At 42.2% G+C, this 22797-nt stretch overlaps 1 protein-coding gene across 5 annotated transcripts in view; it reads right to left on the bottom strand.

Annotated features, from left to right (window-relative positions):
- LOC118302359 (protein diaphanous homolog 3) overlaps positions 1-22797 on the bottom strand; it is a 151025-nt gene that overhangs the window by 69949 nt on the left and 58279 nt on the right. For all 5 annotated transcript variants that reach the window (XM_035628426.2, XM_035628424.2, XM_035628422.2 and 2 more), the window contains 7 exons: positions 22379-22474; positions 20816-20910; positions 18437-18538; positions 15760-15999; positions 12989-13118; positions 5855-5979; positions 1503-1667 (listed from right to left, as the gene is read on the bottom strand). In XM_035628426.2, coding sequence (XP_035484319.2) covers positions 1503-1667; positions 5855-5979; positions 12989-13118; positions 15760-15999; positions 18437-18538; positions 20816-20910; positions 22379-22474 — 953 coding nt within the window. The remainder of the gene's footprint in view (positions 1-1502; positions 1668-5854; positions 5980-12988; positions 13119-15759; positions 16000-18436; positions 18539-20815; positions 20911-22378; positions 22475-22797) is intronic.

Raw genomic sequence — 22797 nt, forward strand, 5'->3', positions numbered from 1 at the left:
TACAGTGTGCAGGAAGTGTCTATATCAGGAACACATTTTGTAAGTGCCACCAAGTTACATTTAATTTTAAGAGAGACTGGCTGAGGCAGAATGTGAGATCCCTGTCTGAACTTGTGTCCTCCGTTCCGTTTGCCGAATCATTCCAATTCTGGCCATGAATGATCGCAAAAAATGGCATTTTGGATGAAAATAACATTGCATTGTCAGTCAGGTCTCTGACAGGACAAACACTCCACCACCACTCTCCCTGATAAACACAAAAGTATACACAGAGCGTTGGAGTACAAGCAAATCTAAAGCATAATGACTGTGCAGGAGAAAAAAAACAAAAAGAGGCATGAAATCCATTTGTGTGGTAGATGTTAAGTTGGGAGCAGGGCAGGAACTTTGGTTGGCTAATTAGCTCCTATTATCTGTCGCGCCCAGTGGCCTGCGCCACTAATCCTGCTGATTAAACACAGTGGGTCTCCACAGCTCCACGGCTCACAGTAGAGCCAGACTGATAAGGCCACAGAGCTCAGCGATGACAAAAATGTCTGGGTGGGACTGGACTACATAGGACTGGCACTGCTCTGCTACAGGACAACGATGTGAGAATCAAATGAAGCCGAGGTTCTGCCGTGATACAGCCGGAGAACAAACGCGGTAAAAGTTGAAAACGGTTACCGGACAAAATCCACCTTCTTTCAGATGGATGGCAACAATTTTCCTGTCTTGCACAACAAATTTTTTAAACACCACCAAACTGGAACCAGCTATTACGTGTCTTTATATTTGTGGGGTGTTGTGTGTGTTTTTGTGTACAAAATAGCTCAAAAAGGAATGGCTGGATTTTCACCAAATTCGGTGAGGGTATGACGTGGGAGCGTATCTCCAGATGATTAACTTCCGGAGCTGATCGGTCGTGGGGGACTTCACATGGGACGACACACTACGCTCATACGGGGCAGTAAAACTTTGGGGATGTTTTTTTAAACAGGACACCGACAGGGCCAGGATATTTCTCCTGGTGCTGCCGGCGGTCAGTGTGTCTGTGTGAGAGAGCGAGCGAGAGAGAGGGGGGAAAAAGAGAGCGAGTGCTGCACACAGCTCTACAAGGAAGCAATGGCGCAAAACATCAGAAACCTTATTGTGTCATTATGATATGTACATAGTGTATATTTAGTTGCCTAAATACAACACAGCGTATCTATGTCCCAGAATTCCAGTACATTCTTTCAACAGCCAATAAGTAAAACATTTCTGGTGAAACATGTGACTAACCTTTAATAAATCCTCATTCTTTTTATATCAACATGTAATCAAATGACTTTCTGTAATGTAAAACAAAATAAATGAATTGCAAATCCAACTGAGAATATACTCATCAACCAGCAGGCTACTCATTTCAATCAGATACAAAGAGAACATTAACAACCACGTTAGTTCTTCACTTCCACAAAACATGCTCAGAAAAACAAAAGTATCCATCATGGCCGGAGACTACCGTTCAGGATACTCACGGTGAACATGGAACGGAAGTTGCTGAGGTCAGTGAACAGCTCCTCCACAGAGGTCTTCTTGGGATCAACTGCAAAGTACTCCAGCAAGTTCTGATACAGCGTCTCCATGTTGCTGTGGATGATCACCAGCTTTCCGTACTGCTCCCGTGCGACCTTGCTGAAGCTGTGAGGACGGGGTCAAGGTCAAAAAACTTACATATATCACACGTGAGCGAAAATGACGAGTGCGTCCCTGTTTGACAGCAACCAATGAAAATTTAAGGGAAAGAAAAAGCAGAAGCATTAAGATGTGCAGCTGAAGGACAGAACTAAGAAGTTGTCAGTCCACAAAATGTCAGTCTTGCTTACACTACAGTGTTTTCAATGCCCTATGAGGACCACTCGCGTCTGGCTGCTGGCAAAGTGTGTTGGAGTATCTGACATGCAGAATATCAACTCCATATGAAAACAGAATTTCAAGTACAATAAAGACACACACACACAAGGTAAAGGCATATTCACCTAATAGCTTTGCTTTCAGCAGGAATCACAGTCTTATTCTAAAGGACGAATGGAGTGTCCTTATACCTCACATTATACAAAGAATTGAATCAAGAGTTGCTCCTTACAGAAATGCATTGAGCTTACGGACGGATATATCAAAAAATCTGTGATTTTTAAAGTTGTCTGTGCGGTAGGTCGCTCAATAATTTATGGGCATGGACGACTGAGCAGCACTAAACGGACCCTGTGGTTAAACCTTAAAACTTTTATGTTGGATATATTTTTGTGCCTGGAAGATGAAAAACAGGTTATAGTTGCGTTATCAAAAGCAGTAGAGAGTCGAGTAGAGGTGTCAGTGCTGCTGCCAGCGCTTTGTTAACCAATAAACAAGCACACAACAGAAATCTAGAAAGTAATTTTTTCTTCATATACATGCTGTTATATATTCTTTTCTGTGATAGTTGATTTTATTTTCTATTTCCAAAAGCATCTCCTGGATGTCCTTTTTTTAGTGCAAAAAAAGAAAAGTTGCCCCGAACCGGCAGGTCTACTAATGATGTCCACAACATCCTTGTCTCATGGCAGATAAGAAGAACCAGTGTTTGTGTGTCGGTGGTATCACATGTGTGTGGGCAGCCTCTCCGGCTCCTATTGAGCACCTTCATTAAAGCTCAATTGATAGAACTATTTGAGGTCTGGTCTCAGTTGAATCTGGCTGGGGGATGAGACCACCCATTCACAGCTGGGTAAACGCCGTTCAATACAGGCACTGCTCCCAGATTGACTTGTGTGTAGTATCTTCCCAAGCCAGGCGTGAGTAGATCCCGGGCAGGTGATGGGGAGCTAGAGAGAAAAAGAAGACAAAGCTGTGGCTGATAAGTATCACTGGGTGCAAAAATATCCCTCCTCCTCATGTTCCGCCTCTCTGGACTGCTTTAGTATTCCAGAGAAAGCAGCCGTCCACTGCTGCTCATTATCAAGAATTCGGGTTCACTCTGTCTTTCTTACAGACCTTCACCACCCCATACTCCGTGCCATTTCCATCTCCCATTCTCCACTCGCTCGTTATCCCTCTGTTTTTCTCGTGCCCTCATTTGCCGGCTTCACAAGCTAAGCTCACATTCTCAAGTGTAACACTGAACCAATAACACAATGACTCTAAGCTCAATTGGTGCATGAGGTAAAAATTGAATTTTCAAAGTCAACGACACCCATGTTTAGGTGCTGACTGCTCTTTATCTTTCAAGATGCTCCGTCAGGAGGAGCTGTGGAACAGCTTAAAGAAGGAAAGAAGAGAAAAAAACACTCGCCTGAGATCTATTACTTCCAGATATCTCATGACCTGGAATAAGTTTCTGTAATGATCAGTATTCACTAATGTGGATAGTTGAAAAGTGGTCTGGTTTTTAATTCACTGAGCTTGATCATACAAAGGTGTCCAATGTTGATTTAAAAAACAAATGTTTATAGAATAAAATTAGAGTAAGGAGCATCGCTAAAGAGCTTACAACACATCAAGTGGTTTGTAGAATTCCTTTTTTTATGTTCTGTGCAAAGACATTATTTGAAAATGAAACAGCAAAAAAAGAATAATAATAATAATCCATAATGATACAACAAATAATGTTTGACTTAGTTCATTTAAAGTTGAAAAAGTGATCTCTACAGCTCTGTCATATTATATATATATATATATATATATATATATATATATATATATATATATATATATATATATATATATTTATAACTTGCTTCCAAACTGTAAATATGACCATTGACAGGCTGCCAGTTAAAACTGTTGTGGTTCTGCTGTCTCAGCAAAACAAAAGCATGATTTAATGGAACTGTTGAATTGTGTGACAGATTCAAGTCGCAGAAGTATAAGCATAGTCCTTGAGTTTGCAAAACAAATTGCCTCCGGGTGAATACAACATCTGAACAGCCCAAGGTACAAAATTCCTCTAAAAATAATTGTTGGTGACAGTAAAACCCTGATAAGTGTGTGTGTGTGTGTGTGTGTGTGTGTGTGTGTGTGTGTGAAAATGATAGCCCTGACACTCAGTGTTTAGCTCGTGTAATTTTATCTGCATTTCATTCCGTCAGCAGTCCACATTGAGTTCAGATTTCATTCCCAAACCACATGTTGATGTTTGCGTTCTTAATCAGCAATGCCGAGATAAGACGGGCACCTGGAATTGGAAAGCAAAGCAGCGAAAGACAGCCCTGTCAAATCCATTCTCAGTGAATCTTTCTGTGTGTTGCACTCAAGTTCTCTGCTATCCACTAACAACACAATGCATCAGTGGCCCAGCCCCAAGGCTACTGATCAAAACTACATGAAGGGGGCCGGGTACAGAGTGTATTATTGAACACACACTTACACACCTGGCCTGGGACATACCTGACAGCTGTCAGCACTGGATCTTGATATCCAAAGAGGGCAGGGCTAAAGAGAAACGGCGCATTCCCCGTCGTCAATAAGTGACGTAGTTAAATTATCATGAAGTGACAATTAAATAAAACAAATTGAATTGCTCTCGTTGTATCGGCGCGAACATACCACAGTGACTGACAGAATGAGAGAGGGAAAAAAAGTGACAGGGAGACAAAGGAGGCTTCCCTCGCAAACCTTTCCCCTTCATGTTGAAGTTGTCCTCAGTGTGAAGTACACAATGAGAGCAGAGACGGTACTGGCACAACAACTTGACAATGGAACGGGATGCCCCTCATGACTTTTACACATCCTGGAGAGACGAGAAGGCGGAAAGAAACGTGTATTCTTGTCTCCAATTCTTTTAGTTATTTTAAACACGACGAGCACAGGGCCAATTTTTCAACTTGTTGCATCGCTGTCTAAAAGTGTTCATACAAACGACGTCACACCTTAACACTGTGCTTTCTACAGTCAGTGATCGTCTTTACAACAGTCAGTGATCGTCTTCGTATACAGTCAATGATCGTGTTTATATACAGTCAGTGATCGTCTTTATATACAGTATGTGATCGTCTTTATATACAGTCGCTGATCGTCTTTATATACAGTATGTGATCGTCTTTATATACAGTCAGTGATCGTCTTTATACAGTCAGTGATCGTCTTTATATACAGTATGTGATCGTCTTTATATACAGTCAGTGATCGTCTTTATATACAGTCAGTGATCGTCTTTATACAGTCAGTGATCGTCTTTATATACAGTCAGTGATCGTCTTTATATTCAGTTGCTGATCATCTTTATATACAGTCAGTGATCGTCTTCATATACAGTCACTGATCGTCTTTATATACAGTCACTGATCATCTTTATGTACAGTAACTGATCGTCTTTATATAGAGTAACTGATCGTCTTTATATACAGTCAGTGATCGTCTTTATATACAGTAACTGATCGTCTTTATATAGAGTAACTGATCGTCTTTATATACAGTCAGTGATCGTCTTTATATACATTATGTGATCATCTTTATATACAGTCACTGATTGTCTTTATATACAGTATGTGATCGTCTTTATATTCAGTCACTGATCATCTTAATATACAGTCACTGATCGTCTTCATATACAGTCACTGATCATCTTAATATACAGTCACTGATCGTCTTCATATACAGTCACTGATCGTCTTTATATACAGTAACTGATCGTCAGTTTGCTGCTGATGCCGTTTTACCGGTTCAGTATGATACACCGGCCACGAAATGGTTGATTACAGAGTGGAGCATTTGGCAGCAAAAAAGAGTTTGGAAGTAGTTCGTAAAGGTTTGAAACGCTGTGGTGAACTGTGAATGAGCGGCAGCTCATTGTGAACAAAAGACACATTCTGTAGTAGTATTGTCATCGTCATTATAATTATAAAAAGGATATAGACATTTTGGCGAGGAACATGTCGTTGGGGTCATCGGGGGAGGAGAACGTCTCCAGGTCTCTCTCCAGCTGCAGCAGCTGCCTCTCCATCTGCCTGAGACTCTTTTCCAGATTCTCCGCAGACACTGACACACACACACACACACACACACACACACACACACACACACACACACACACACACACACACACACACACACACACACACACACACACACACACACACACACACACACACACACACACACACACACACACACACACACACACACACACACACACACACACACACACACACATTCATAAAAAAAAACAGATACACAAATGTGGCAATGTGAACCAAAGAGGCAGAGAAAGGAGAACTCAATTACAGGTACAATCAAATGTGTTCTTATGTTGGATGATCTGAAAGATTCAGAGAAAAACAACATTCAGAAGAAAAAAAGAAAAGAAAAAAAAAGGAGAGGCGAGAGAAGCCAGCTCAGTTGCAAAAGCAAGCTTATTAGGGGTTCACACTGGCAGAAACACCATGGGAATAAACAAAAGGGAAAAATAAACATCAAGTGAAGGTACGTACAGCGTTTGCCTCTTATACGCTTGTGTGTGTGTGTCATGAGCAATTAAATCCACGCGAGAATGCGATGCCCTCACAGACATGCGAAATGTACTGAAAGTAAATACCTGCTACCTGTTTGCTCATATCTACACGGTGTGTGTGTGTGTGTGTGTGTGTGTGTGTGTGTGGGGCTTTTTCAGTAACACAGATTGAAAACAGCAGACTCAAAGTATGAAGATGGATGTGGATCTTTTCAGACTCCTGTCAACAGGTGCATGGCTCGTGCAGGTGGGAGCGCCGGGGAGCACTGAGCCCAACTTCCTGTTAAGTTGGTCATGGCTGACACGTTAAGCTAGTCACTGAATATAGCATACGGCTTAAATTACCCTGATTAGACTCTGCTTGACAAAAAGGCGTAAGCTGCTTATTTCTAAGTAGTTTTCAAATTTCCCCCGATCCTCATAAGTGCTTTACCAAAAAAACCAAAAAAAAACCGAGGGACAGAGGGAAAGGGAGAACTCTAACGTAGGAGGATTTCTCACTGCTTTCACATCATGGACGTCATTTAATGATGTTCGATCAGTTACGACATGCTAAAAGTCTGCAGTAGTTGACAAAGTTCTTCACTTCACTTCAGATAAAGTGAGGCAAAGTCATTCTGCTGTCGACAATAATTGAGAAAGGTCACACTTCAGTAATGCAAGTAAGGCATTCAAAAAAGAAAGAAATCATCATTTAACACTAACCACGGCATATGTACTTCATCTGAACCTGACAAATTATTATCACGTCAGTTCCTTATCCGTCGTTTTTTTCTCTTTTCTTTTTTCCCTGTCCATGCATGTTCATGCTCTGATTCCGTTCTTTTGCCCCTGCCCTCCTTCCCCTTCTCTCAGGCACGAACGTAAGGAAGGAAAAAGAAAATCTAGTCACAGAGTACATTGGGACTCCTGTTGTTTCAATCAGAGCAGAATTCACAGAGGGCCACTGCTCTGCACGGACCGGCTCTTACTATTGATTTTTATTGTTTGCAGGGAAATCACCCTGAAAATCTGGGATGTAAGAAGAAGAAGAAGAAGAAGAAAAAAGGGTGGGAAAAGCAGAAACCTGTTTTAGCAGGGGTTTAATATTCCCAAGGCAGAAGAGTTATGATCAGCGAAAACATTGAAAGCGGTAGCATTTTTAATTGTTGACGCTGATCAATGTATATATCAGGAGCATACGGTTACGCAATGCGCAACACACAGATCATGTTTTGTTTTTTCATCTTTTTCCACAGGTCCTGACACAATCCTATCAAATGTCAGAGAAGAAAATATTACAGGACTAGTGTCGGATCAAATATATACCTAAAATAAAAAACAACATGTCTTTGTGCTTAAATATACCTGAGGAGACATGGACGTAACTTTATAAACAGTGATTATTATAATAAATAGTGATTTAAACTATGATCGGCTCACTCAAATCCAAACAAAATCCGGTACTTTCTGATATTTCACTAAAGTTGGAAAATTTAGAGTGCAAAGATTTTTTTTAAATTAAGTGTTGGAAAAAAAATCACATTTGCTTTTTAATATATTCATTATATTCAATCTTTTTTTAAAGAGTCAAACTTTCTGGTCCTATTCTATTGTGCTATAGGTTAATGTTGTAAATGCCTTGTTTATATTCTTGTGGGACTGTGTGATAACTAATCTACACTGTCATTATGACAGAGTCTCTTTTATCACCGAGGTGTACAGTAACGAGTACACTATGAGACACGTGGACTTCGTGAGCACAGCACACCTGACAAAAAAACCCTTATGATTAATTATGATTTTTACAGTGATGAGGTACTGGGTGGTGTTCTACATTCACATTAACTGGGATACCAGCACTTCAAACACATTAGAATAAATCAAACAAAATAGTCGAACGTTGGCCGGAGTGTCCTCCTCACTAATGCGCCGCTGACATTTTTTGCAACCCAAAATTAAATAAAAACTCCAAAACATTGAAATTCTATTAGTGTGTCAATTTTAGAGGAAGGAAACAAAATTGAAATGTAGGATCTCAATACTGATCTGCCCTCTGAGCTGGAAGTCTAATGGCCTGTTTACAGAAATCAACACGATTCGTGCCAATTCACGCCCAATATGGCTCGTATGATAGACAGATAATAAACAATCAGAAAACTGACACTTCAACTTCCGTTTAATTTTCATTCTAATCTCCGTCTCTTTCTCATAAAAGCCTTCTGCATAACCAGGCTACCGAGATCTGCTGAATAAGGAGTGGGCAGTGTGCAGGAGTGGAAGGTGGCCAGACCGGCAATGTGTTAAAAGCAATGCTTGGAGCCTAGTGATGCTCTGACTGAGAAAAGAGCAAGGAAGGGTGTGACAGAGAGCAGAACCGATCGGGATCTTCTCTTTTCTCAGCTTCACAATCCAAACCGCCTGCTCCCGCGATGAGGCTCCCTCGCATGAAAGGGCACACGAACAAGAGAAGACACGTAGGTGTCAAAAACTGAGGCATGAGACTTCTGTAGAAAATTTGCCTGGGACTGATCAGGAGTGTGTGTGTGTGTGTGTGTGTACAGCAGCTGGAATGTTTAGTGAAACACACAAGTGTGTCTCAAAACAGAAGATGCTGACGATCTATAAAAAAACACACATTTGTCATATGAGGCTTCAGAATTGTGAAATAAATCCTCCGCGGTGCTGCGACAAGCGAGCGGGACATAAAAACACTAACGGGTGCTTCCACGACTTCCTTGTTTCCTCTTGGCATCTTGCTTTCCCTTTTGGGGTTTGGCGTTTGCTAAAATGATCAGTAGGGCCTGAATGCCTCCGTGGACCGTAGACAGATGTAGGCTGTTTTAGCAGAATAATGATTGGAATATTTGCAGAGGTCAAATCCCCCATCGACATCCCTTTATGACGCCGCCGACCTGCTGTGCTATAAATGAGTCTGAGTGGAGCACACATCCGTGCGTACCCTCCCACAAACAGCTCTGCTACGGATCATCCTGTGATGTATGGAAATGAAGAGACAGAGAAACGCAGGTATGCCTTTGGAGGCCAAAGGCTGACAGACAAGTGGGACCAGACTGATGTTGCCGGAGGGGCAGCTGGGAACTAGAGAAATTAAAAATGCACAAAGCCTAATCTTACCTGCTAAAAGCAAAGAAGAGCATGAAGGTCATTATATTTTCAAGTTCTCATTCTCTGTTCTTTCATCCTGAAGCTCATAAGCTATACAGCATATGGCAAAACCATGAAGAAATTCCAATTGACTTGAGCCCTCACATTACTTCTTAATGACTCCTCGGGGGCCCCAAGCCTTAAACAGAAACTGAGTCAAAGCAGCTTTTCCATCTTTGATGCAAAATAAAATAAATGCAGACATGTCTATTCGCTGTTTATGCAAAGCTTCCACAGAAAGAGATTCTTCTGCTGCTGACAGGCGGCGTTTGAGGGAGTTACGAGCTGAAGTAGCGCTGTATAACAAATTAATACTGTACGTCCTCATGTTTGCCTGATTCCACTCATAGGACTCAGCGCCAAGCGCAACAAGCCGCCCTAATTGCTTGAACCTGCCTGCTCTGCGTGGTGCACGTGTTTGTGATGAGGGACAGGAAACAAAAGAGACGGAGAAGTAGAAACTGGATAGAAAAGAGACGAAGAGCGAGACTGATGAATCAAAATTGCAAACAGAGACAGGCGAGAAAGACAGATGGACAGAAACAGACATAGATACGTAGATAGATAGATATATGGAAAATGACAGCGGGAGAGCGGCGCACGAGAAACTGCCTCTACATGTCAGGAGAAATAATGATTGCAGGAGCAGAAATGAGAAGTGAGACACAAAGGCAGCCCTGAAATAAGCTGCAGTTTTCCGCTGCCGTGAGAGACGGGATTGGCAGCAGGGAAACGAAGGCTACGCTACACGCAGTCAAAAGACCGCAGCTTTTTTGCAGCAGACGCACAAATCATTACTGCCTTCCTCCGTGCAACCTTGTTTTCATGCTCAAGTAAGCTCTTTGGTGAGCGCCTATGAATGTAATGCAGCCTTTTAGCTTGTCTTCGGGCCTCCCGAAAGGCTGTCAAACCTGATGAAAAGGCAGACGTTCAAGAGCATGGGTAACAAAGACAAAATGGGATTTGAGTGTCTGAAGACCAGATATGTAGAGATGAGACACTCAGTGTATGCGTTTCTTAATGGTACAAAAAGCACAGGAGGAAGACAGTGACGGAGAAAGAGGACGACATCTATGAAGATGCAAATGTAAACTCAGCTTGAGGTCCATGAAGTAGGGAAGTGAACAAAAGCCAGAGGAGAGATGCTAGGATTGTGCTTTCTGTTGATCACACCCGTGTGCCTTTGAGTCTTGGTCTCAGACTTGTGGTTACGCGGCACAGTTGGGAGAAGTGGAAACACGCAACGGGGGCGTCGTTATCCGCAGATTATAGAAGCGTCAACAAAACCGTACAGTAGTTAAAGCAGGTGAGACACCTATTTCCTCCTTGCTATGTTTTCTGCTTAAATTAAACCGTCTTCGGGGCCGCAGAAACATGATTGTACGTGGCGGTATAGCTGTTTTCGCACATGTAGTGTCCCCGTCTTCGCTCCTGGACATTTTCCGGAGATCGCACGTGACGGACGCGGCAGGAGATTGTCTGAGTCGGACGCGTGCACACCGACAGCCACATTACCAGGAACATTCTGTGGCGGCAACATCGGCCCCCAAAAATCCATATCGGTCGGGCTCTAATAATGAACTGTGCCACATTTTTGGACACTTGCGGAAAATTCCAGGTAATTGTCAGGACAATAACTGCAGTTATGGATAACTCACATTATCTATTGCAACTTCTTGCCTTATCCTCACCATGACCCTCCTCTTAAAGCGAGTCTTCAACTTCCAATTCAATGATTTCAGTATGGGAACATGCATTCTGTGCCGCTCACTACTTCCTCCATGAGAGTTGCTCGTGGCAATATGAGCAAAGAACATCATGACAAAGTCTCGTCTGACCACCCAGTCTGTCCCCGCTGGCCTGTGACCTTATCATATTCTATACACGCCGGCCAAACTGTGTGTACTCGTGTTCGTGTGAATGCCGTTGTAAAATAATAAAAAAATAATAAAAAACAGCCTATTTGTGACGAACCGACACAGACTGACGCAACATTTGAACAGAACGTTGACCCGACAAGATCTGTTAAAAAATAAAGCTATAACTCTCGCAGATGTGCTACAGCAGAAGATTAATGTCGGTATCAAACAGCAGCGCAGGGTGTTGCACAGATCAAACCCCAAACTGGTAAAAATATAGTGCGTGTTCACAGAAATAAACAAGCATCTAATCCCAGAATAATCCCTCGAGAGTTACAAATGCAAAAAGGTGCGAGAGTGAGGCTCAAAGTAAAGCGGAGAAAGGAGGAAAACAATTCTCTGTTTCCGTCTTGGTAAGACAATCTGTTTACGCCTTAACCATTTACTTTAATGACTAGATCTCTGCTCAAATTCAAAAATATATTGTTTATCATATTTATAACATTTAATAAAAAGATGATATATGCTTTCATTATATTTGGAACTGAATGTCCACTGTGTTTGGGTGCAGTGACCTTGAACCCAGTTTCCCGAGGCCACTGAGATTATTTTTGCAGGAGCTCTTCTCTTGATGGACGTTGATGGTTGAACTCCGGGGATTTGAAATTACATAATGTTAAAATGAGATTAGGTTTGTGATGTCAGTAGTTTATGGTTGGGCGGCCATCGGAGCTCATTATCTTTTCATGAGGCCCACCTTTCCAATCATCGACCACTGCCATTGGCCAGGACATTACCATTGTTTATATCAGGCGATTAACGCTTAACGGCCACCATCAAACAAGGGGCCAAAGTGTTCTTTCTAAAATATTATTCACTTTTCAGTTTTAATGGCGTGTCCTCGGTTGCCTAAACAACATGCTGGACAGAAGATAACGTAAAAGGCTTTTCTCATTCAACTCAAAATAAGAAAAAAGCCTGGGATCATTGAGTTTATAGACATTTTGTCACACAAAGGTGTAAAAGAGAGGGGAAAAAAAACACAATACAGTTTTGTGCATGGAGGTCTTTTGTTTGCTCAAAGAATTGTCTAGTTGATTACTAATCTGGCTTTCATTGGACCAGTTGGCAGAGCCCCGCTGGCAAATATTGCCAGGGGTGTTGATTTGACAGGGGAATGGATGAAACTTCCAGTGTGCACTGGGAAAGCTCAAAAAACTTAAGTTGACACCAGCGGGGAACCAAAATAACAGCAATAATCACACTGTGATATCGGCACAGACAGAGTGGGAGGTAGACGCAGTGTTGAAATTGTCAAGTAGCGATGTGCACAGTGATCCTTGCATGCTTAAAAAGAGAAACAATAAATGGTGCGTCGTGCCTCGACGCAGGTAAACAGCAATGCCTTTTGTTTTCCTTTCGGATAAAAGTTAATAGGCCCCGTTTTTCTCAGAACGAAAACTGTAAGTATGGCTTAACTTTGTGCGCATCTGCGTGGAGGTTTGTGCATACGGATGAAGGAGTGCCTCACCTCGGCTGGCTCGGTCGACGTGCTGCAGGTCTTCAACGAACTTCATCACGTCCGGGAAATCCTGCTCGCACACCTGTGCCAGGAAGTGGAGCAGCGTGGTCTTCTGGTCACCTGACTTTGTGTCCTTCAGCTGGATTCAAACGGAAAGACACAAACACGTACAGTCACACACAAAGACCTACGACAGCGAAGGGACAGATTTTAGTTCAGCTCGTTTAAATCTCAGTACAGTATCAACAGTAAAACTGCTCTGATTTGGGACAGTGAGTGATTGGTAGAGAGTAAGTGATAACTCAAAAAAAATATACGTCTTTATTTGATCAAACATTAGTAAACTCCATCTTACTCTCAAAACTAGAATATGCCTCTGCCATCGAGTGAGGTCAAACTCCCCTTCTGTGCAGAAATTATTTTTTTCCCAGAACATTACGGTGTGACAGTGAAGCTTTTACCTTTTATAGAACATGTCATAACCTCACCATTCTATCCAATTTTTCATAATTAGCACGTGAATGTTCGAATTCTGGCCATAAAAGAAATATTTCATGTGGTGACAGCCATTTTGACAACCAAGATCTGATCAGTTCATCTTTAGTTCGAGTGACCGTTTATACCAAATCAGAAAAAAGAAAAATCCCTCAAGGCATTGCTGAGATATTGTGTTCACGATGTGTTGAGATGGGACAGATGGTCTGACAACCCGAAAAGATAATATCTATGGCCAGCGCTGTCGCTGGTGCAAAGGCATAAAGAGATCTTTCCGCCACAGAAGAGAATTAACGGGAGATTTTGTTTTTCTATAACCACCTTGGTGCGCATGTGGCACTGCCTTCCTTCAGCTGCTCTAAACCCTTTTCAGTAGCTTCATAAATGCAAGGGTTGACAGTGCCTCAGATGATTCCACGTCTCGCAGTCACGCAGCGGAAGCACACTCACAATGCGGTGACCTCTTGTGCACTCCGCGCCGCTCTTCCCCACAACAGAACAATTTTTCAATTTCTCTGATACATTTCCATCATCGCTCCCTAACGGTCTTATTCCAAGATGCCTCTCAGTATCCCCGCCAAACATCCCTCCTGTAGAGTGCGTTGCTGTGTATCTCTCTAGGTGATCTATTGGTAGACAGCAGTGTGCTCAGCCCCGCTGGGTTTAATCATGTTTGTATTATCTCCTCTAATCAAACATTCTCATCTCTCATTTCATTTCTGTTTTCCCCTATTTATTTATTTTTCCCAAAAGCTTAAAGTGCTCACTCACAAAAGGTCCTCCTTTGAATTTAGATGGACGGTAATCATAGTTGACAATGTAAACATTTAGCTTTTTCAAATTGAGTTGGCTGCAATTTTCCTGTGCCGTGGAATTAAGTTGTCAAACCCGTGAGCAGGCATGAAGTCTTCCTCCATATATCATGCCTTTGACATCAACGCGCACCTCGGCTCCCTCAACATACAAGCACAGAGATAAAGAAGCAGACTCGCTGGAACGACTGGAAAAGTAAATTTTTCCTCCCTTCGTAGACTTTTATTACCTGATTATATTGGCGTCATGTTCATGCAGCCAATCCATCATGTATGAATGCACGAGGCCAACGTTTGTATGCACTCGTGCACTGGTGTTTATATGAACATCAGCGCCCGAGTCTAACAGGGCAGAGAGTTGGCAGTGATGAATGGCTGCGGTGGTTGTTACTGTGGAAACTGCAGTGAGTGTGCCACCAGCTGCAATGTCACCACTGGAGGAGTCTCTGGATCACACTCTGCTCTCTGTCAACGCCGCTATCACACAGGAGAAGTGACTGTTCCGTCTCGAAGCCGCACAAAATCCACAGGTACATAGACATGTGCAATGTATCTGCCCAACTACTCTTGGCGCGTCCTGCGAGGTGTGTGGACTTTCAAAGGGATACCGGCCACAGACTCAGTTATGTATTTTGAGCAGGAGAATAAGAATGAAGTATCCCCCTGGGTCCCGGCGCTTTGATATATGCCAGCAAATAGGGGAAAAAAATTCAAAACATCTTGTGGGGCTGATAGTGTTCTATCAAATAAAATAGTTTCAAACAAAATGTCTCATCACAGCAGCCACTTCAGATCAGTTAACAGATTGGGCTCAGCCGAAAAAACAAAAAAAAACACTGACGAGCGAGAGAGAGAGAGAGAGAGAGAGAGAGAGAGAGAGAGAGAGAGAGAGAGAGAGAGAGAGAGAGAGAGGCCAACACTCCTCGAAAAATGAAGCCACATATTTGTAGTTACAAACACACACGCAACTTACACACCTCACACACACAGGCAGGGGTTACCCGTTTACACGTTTTGACCCAGAAGTTGATTCTTTTGGACTAGGTCTTGTACTTATGACAACAACAAAAAAAATTGGTATGTAAATGAATGAGGTTTTATATCAGAAGACAGTGGCAGGCAGGTTTAAAGCAAGGATCTAAAACTGTCTGTAGAGTTTGTATGTGGACTTCATATCAAACTTAGACTCACTGTGTTAATATATATATACACATATATGTATATACATATATATACACATATATACATATATGTATATACATATATATATACATATATATATGTATATATAAATTATTGCTGTTACTAAAATCCAGCTGCAACCACAGCTGTGTAGGATTTATGGAAAAACATATCCTGTGAGATGTGCTTACCACACATCACTCATGTTGCACCGCCGCCAGCTGAATGGTTAAGGAGCCCACAGGCCGTATGTGAACAGTTGATAATAAGGTCAGTGTTTTAACCCCTCACCTTGCAGAGGGAGCTGAGGTCGAAGCCATAAGACTGGGCGTTTCGAGAGCCCGCATTCATGTAATTCCCCAGCAGCAGCACCAGCTCCAGCAGGCGGCCAAAGGAGCAGCTCTTCCTGACCTCATCACAGGCGGCGTTTACAGCTAGGATATCGGGGCGCAGGTTGTTTACCTGCTCCTCGAACTGCAGCCTGAAGAGGATATGGCTGAGGCGAGGACGCAGCCGCTTCACACTGCTCATCTGGGAGAAGAAGGGAACGGTGACGGGGGAGACCAGACAGTGTGGAGGAGGGAAGGAATAACATGAAAATGAGAATCATAGAAAAGGATAAAAGCGGGAGAGGAGAAGCAAGAGTGCAAAAAAAGTAAGTCAAATAACATAGTCAAACTTCAAGTGAATACAATCACACTTTTGGCAAATTCACATTCAGCCAATCTAATATATAAAGGGCATGTATGCAACCAGAACGCCGGAAAAAAGGTGTTGCTAGGCAGTAGTAATAGATGCTGGCAGTGATTTGATTTGGGACCCAGGTCTGGTAAGTTAATTGTGGAGTTTGTGTCCATATAGGGCAGGCAGCAGAGGGGTGGAATATACAATAGGCTGCCTTGGATTACCACTCTCACACAATTAGAGGAAATTGGAAAATATTGCATTGGACCCAGGGCCTGGCCACAACAGTAATTGTGTGTGTGTGTGTGTGTGTGTGTGCTTGTGTGTGTGTGTGCTTGTGTGCGTGCGTGCGTGCGTGTGGTGATGGTGGTGGTGGGAGGGGTGAAGGTTCGAAAAGTCTGTTTCACACAACAGCTGGCTGTGCAGTTTGATGTCCTCCATCAAGGGTTTAATTATAGCCACTGTAATGTTATCAAATGACTATTTCAGTCTGTGTGTGTGCGTGCGTGTGTGTGCATGTGCGTGCGAAAAAGGAATGCAGAGAGAGGGAACAGGGCAGGAGAAGAAAACGACAAAATTAACAAAATGGCAAAGTGCACGAGCACCACACGTAAAGCTGAAATGCAGCACAAGACGTGATAAATTATAGGAAATGATAGTAAGGGAGAAATGATCAGGGGAAGAAGAAAGTGAAGTGAATGCGTGCATGCATCAAAACTGAGCTGTTTAAAACATGTGGGGTTCAAAAAAAGACAACATAACAAAATGGACAATAAAGATGTTACGAAAATGTCATCGAAAACTTCAGTGAGGTGGAAATCTGTTGACATGCTAAATTTAAATATCACAGTGTAGGGAAAAAAAAGGAACGCGAGGAAATATTTTGGCAACATGTAAATTTTTCAAATTTTTTTAAATGTCTCTGTAGTGTGTCGAGAACAGTTTGAGGATGAAAGACGTCAACGACAGATGAAAGACTTATATTCAAAGAAGTGCCAGTCATCGGGACCGTGACTGCAGCTGAGCCCGGAGGACACACACGCTGGTAAACAGTGATCCCTCAGATTTCAGAGACGGTGAAGTCATCAAGCACAACTGATGTACAGAAGGAAAAGCCACTGTACTGCGTGAAGTCGACTGGAGCATACTTTAATCTAATTACATTAGGGATGTTAGGGAACACTTTTTTCCCTTCTTTTTTTTGCCTTTTGGCTTCTTGTCGCCAAGACTTGTAAATGAATCTGCAGAAATGAACTATACATGACTGCGTTAACATTGTGTCCGTAGCACTGTAAGGACAATTATATATAATTAGCCACTTTGGCTACACACAAGGTACAGTTCAAATCAAGTGTGAGGGTGACGTATATATTGAAAGAGGAAGATACAAAAATGCATCGATGGAAAATTAAGTATTCCCTTTGAACCTGAGCTTTTCCGATGGGTGGAAGGAATCCTAGCAACATTATATAAGTGCACTCGTCTTTGTTTCATGTCTCCCCGATGAGCAACACACAACAGCTGAGTGGCTCCACTCTACCCCCATCCTCCCAACCGCTCACTTCGTTTTCATTCAGTGATGAGACTCTCTTTCACGGGTGATCACAAACACCGTGTTTTTTTTGTCAGTAACCAGGTTGCTAGGCAGGGACACAAAAAAATATTCGCAAAAAGAAAAAAAGTGCCTCACCTCTCATGCATAATTCTAAATAAATCTCCTTTGAAAAGTCTTTAAGGAAAAAGATGCAGACATAATTAGGCAGCAGCGCTGCTCTTGAAGGTGCATGAATTAGCACGGCGGTCCACAGGTGTGCCGTCACGCTTCTTACGGATTAAAAAGATAGAATTTTTTTAAAACCTCAGGATTAGGATATTCATGCTCCGCGCGTCCGTGTGTGCGTCCGTGTGTGTGTTTTAAAAGTGGAGAGAGAAAGAGAGACATTAGAGGTAAGTTATAATGCAAATATGTGACACATTTACATCACTGTAATGTTAAAATGCTAATTAACTAGTTTTACAAAACTGTTTATCCATATTGATGTACTTTATTCATAGTTCACTGAATTTCAATTTGGCTGCGATGTCAGAAAGTCTTCCATTCATCCAAAACAAATTCGACATTACAAAAAAAGAAATATATATTATTTCTGTGATATATCGGCGCATGTTGTTGACCAGCTGGTGGGGAGGTGACAGTTGTGTGTGTGTGTGTGTGTGTGTGTGTGTGTGTGTGTGTGTGTGTGTGTGTGTGTGCCTGTTTGCGCTCGTCTGTGTGTGTACTCACCACAACCCCAAACTGCTCGGGCTCTGACAAATTTGCATACTCGTTTTTATACTTGGCCAAGGCGTTCAGCTGCTCCTGCTCAGGCAGATGCTTCACAAGGTTCTACAAAGAAAAGAGGGGAAGAGAAGAAGCAAGTGAGCGGTGGCACGGCGGAGAGCGATCCGGTACACGTTTATGCAAAAATATCCATTGCGCTTATGATGTCGTGATGCCTGACACACTTAATTGGATTAATTGTACTTGGTTTCCATGGTTTTTTCTTGAACTAACAGAAATGCGATGACTTTAAGTATGCAGAATGAGGCTGCTTAAACCTTGAGTTTTCAACAGTCCGCCGCTTGAAGAGCAGCGGATGACGAATTGAGGCCCTGGACCATCGTTTAGCTTTGTTCTGTGCTTGTAAACAAAGCAACACTACTACTGCTCTGATTGTGCTTTGTTGGGTTTCAGTTGTAAAGTTTTGTAAGTGCAATAAAATAGATTTTCTTATCAAACACAGGACTACATCCTCTGGGCTATATATAGATGAATATAGACAATTGAAAGTGAAATTTCAATTGCGGTATTATTATTTTTTATTTGACAGCCAAAAGGAACAAATGTTAAATTATTAAAGCCACACTGATTGCATTCTCATCTGAATGTAACAGCCATCTCAACAAATACTGCTATCGTGTGGTAAATATATTGGTCTAATGCATTTAATTTGGGTTGAACATTTGTTCTTGATGCCTGGAGTCAGGACAAATATTGCCGCTTCCATTACTTCAGTTTTTATTGATGCACTATATTTGAGTTTGCCCTGATCAACATGTTTGCGCGTTATATTAAACAACTATCGATCAAATTAATTCTTTAAAAGTGTACATCCGTAGCTCCTTTGTTTTTCAACTTAGCTTACTCACAACCACACTTAAAAATCACAGATAAACAATCTAAAGATCTTGAAATGTGCTAGTCCACCTTAAATTCCGCTGAACAACTGCACACTGTACACCTATGGTATGTTTATTTGTGCCTTGAATTTGAGACGGTACCTGTTTAATTCCTGAACTGCACCTAAGAGCAGTCGGCAGTCTCTATATTGTCCAAAAATATGGCTGCCAAGGTTCTGACAAAAACCAGAAAAATTAGAACAAATTTCCTTTCTGCAGTGGTTACCTGTGTCCATTAAAATCTGATTTGAAAGTTTCCTTGCTTGCATCCTACACCGTTGACCTTCTATGTCCTCTTGTTAGTAGCCTACGGTCTACTGACCAGTGTCGCTGGCTGTTCCCAGGACCGAGATGGAGACAGAGGGCAGTAGGGCATTTGCTGTGCCTCAAGGCCTCCGGGCAAGAAGGGCCTTGGCCAGGCAGGTGACTAAGAACCCAACGGCCACCCTCAAAAAGGGCTTCAGCACTCCTCTGCAGAGCTGGGAGAATCTGCTGGAAGGTCGACCATCTCAGCAGCGCTACATAAATCAGGCCTGTGTGGACGAATGGCTAGACGGAAGTCACTTTGAGTGAAAGGCATGAGACAAGCCCACTCGGATTGTGCCAAACAGCATTCAGGGGAGTCTGACAACGTGATGATAAAGATTCTCTGGTTTGATGAAGCAGAAAAATTTAATTGAGCCGTGACCTCTGAACTCCAGACATGTCTGGCTAATACCCTCCCTACAGTGTTGTGTATATAATAGTGGAGGTAGAAAGACGCTATGGGGCTGCATCTGAGCAGAGTGAACACGACTTAACACCGCGGGGATGGCCGGACGTGCAATGACCTGAAGCGTTAAGCCACGGAAATGCGGGAGTGACTCGGGGACGAGGAAGTCTCTCACTGTCCTTGAGGGAACCAAACAAAGCCCAGCTCTAAATCCCGTGGAAAATCTTTTGAGAGAGCAAAAGGTGGCAGCTAGGGCTATCCAATCTGACGGAGCTTGAGAGGATCTGTCAGGAATAATGGGATAGAACTGCCCAAATCCAGGTCCACAAAGCTTGTCGAGACTTACCCACGAAGACTCAAAATTGAAATGGCTGTCAAAGGTGATTCTACAAAGTGTTGAATTAGGGTCTGAGTACTTTTGCAAATAAGACATTTAAGGTTTTTTTTTCTACTTTAAAATATGTACTATATTGGACAGAAAATGTGTCTGGAAGGAGTTCAGGAACTGGACCAGCTGAGTAGGAGGAGGGCAAAACTGAAAATAAACTTCCTGCCTCCAGTTGAGCAGTTGCACATTGTTAGATGAGCTAATGTCTGATACCTTCCAACTCAAAGTTTGGTAGGTTGACATACGGGGAGAGTTAGGTGGTCAGTCATCATAGAAATAGATAGGTTTAGATAGGTGAATGGAGACATAGGTAACTGGACATCTAAACAATTTGTACAACTCACCTGGATCATAGGTTCAGTAAGTTGCTCTTCATCCACCTCCACAATCATGCGACAAATTTCGTGATAAGGCATACGGAAGGATCCCAGGAAGATGGCTTCACAAAAAACAAACCAAAAAAAAAGCATGCATTATATAGTAAAGTAAATGTAACAATGATAATGCATGAACAGGAAGAAAAAAAATACAAGACCTGGTGTGAGATTTAGAGCAACAACAACAAAAAAAAAGCTTAAAGACAAGAATGAACCTCGAGTAGGAGTCACCAAAGAGAAATGAAATGAAAGATACATCGCTGCACAAGTCAGCCAAACATAAAACTGTTTCAGAAAAAGGTGATTTGAAAAATTACCCGGGTTGAGCAAGCATGAGATCCTCAACCAAGTCGTACCACCAGGGACTGAGTGGCTCGTCGAGATAAGTCATCAGACCAGCCAGTGGAATCATTAGAAAAAACCCTGACATTTAAAACATGCTTGACTAGGCAAGGAGCGGGATGATGCCGAATTTTAAAGATTATTGATGGTATCTTAAGGTAAAAACTGGTGGTTTTGAGTATAATTTAAAGCCATAGCTTCCGAAGACGTCATCATTAACTTGACTTGATATACAGTAAAACCAGGAGTAATTCTACAAAACAAATGACGACAGTTGGGTCGCGCATTATTTGAAAGATTTTAAAGCACTAACCGAAATAATAAACTCCCAAACAGAGCAATATAATGCATTAATATTAGCAACGTTTGGGTAGCCAGTGTTCATACAGTTCAAGATAAAATGAACTGCGCACATTCAATAGAGGTTGGCTGATTGACTAATGTGCCCTTCTCCATGAGCGCTCTACCTCCATTGCTAAAAGGACATTGTAACTCATTAAAAATCACTACATTAAATATATTTGCAGTGCGTTTGCATCAATCAAGAAAACAGAACCCAAGCCGCACACGCTGATTCTCAATCAAAGCGAGGACTCTTTACCTCCTACGGTGCAACGAAAAACTGCAGACTCTCCTCGTTCCTGCTGTAATTTCCGCTGCATGATTTATCACCGTTACTGGGCTGATTAGTCTCATTTTCTTTTAATACACGAAACAAAGGTCACAGCTCCACATAATATAACCCAATGAGTTACTAAGAGCAGGGTTGGGGTGCTGCTTTAGAGATCAGCTGGTTCCTCATTAACGCTGGGTGCTTTTTAAAACGGTCATTTTTAAGACCAAGCATGCGTCACACAAGCCGGCACGTGAGTGAGTAAAGAAGAGAGAGGTTGCGACAGACAAAATCACGTGATTGTACAAAGATGTATTTCTCCTCCTGTTTCTCCTTTAAGGGATGCCTCTTGCGAAGGAGTGAGTCATTGCCTGGAGAAAACACCCCCCTTAGACCATGTTACAACATGCAAAGAAAAAAATAATAAGGATTACGTGAAGTGACTTAAGCGAGACAAATGGCAAAAGTGAGGCCATGTTGATAAGACGATGGTAGTACACTGTAACACCGAGACGCAGGGATGACTCTAGTCCATGGTAAGGAGTAGTGGGCTGAGAGAAGAAAAAAAAACTTACATAGATTCTGTGCAATCTTGGCATCGAGCACCTTGAGCTCCTTGATTCTCTTCTTTATGGATTTCTTATCCTCCATATCGTCCTCTTGTTTTTTGGCTGATAGAGACAGAAACACTAAATCATTATCAACACACAAAAGCAAGATTTGCACCAATATACTGCTCTGCTGACACACTTGTATGTGCCACGCACACAAATTCAGACACAGGGAGATTATGACACATTATAAGTGAACTTGAATGATTAACTTAGTTTTTTTGTTTGTTTTTTTTAAAGCGAGCGATGACATAGTCTGCCGTGACAGTTTGCCATGATGTTACTATAACCATGGAGAAGGGGATTATGGGAGTGTTTTGATAACACCGCTGACAGACTAAAGCTGCTTTCAGACGTGCAATGAAGTCGGGGAATGACTTCCC

Source organism: Scophthalmus maximus, chromosome 4, assembly GCF_022379125.1.
Source record: "Scophthalmus maximus strain ysfricsl-2021 chromosome 4, ASM2237912v1, whole genome shotgun sequence".
Lineage (NCBI taxonomy): Eukaryota > Metazoa > Chordata > Actinopteri > Pleuronectiformes > Scophthalmidae > Scophthalmus > Scophthalmus maximus.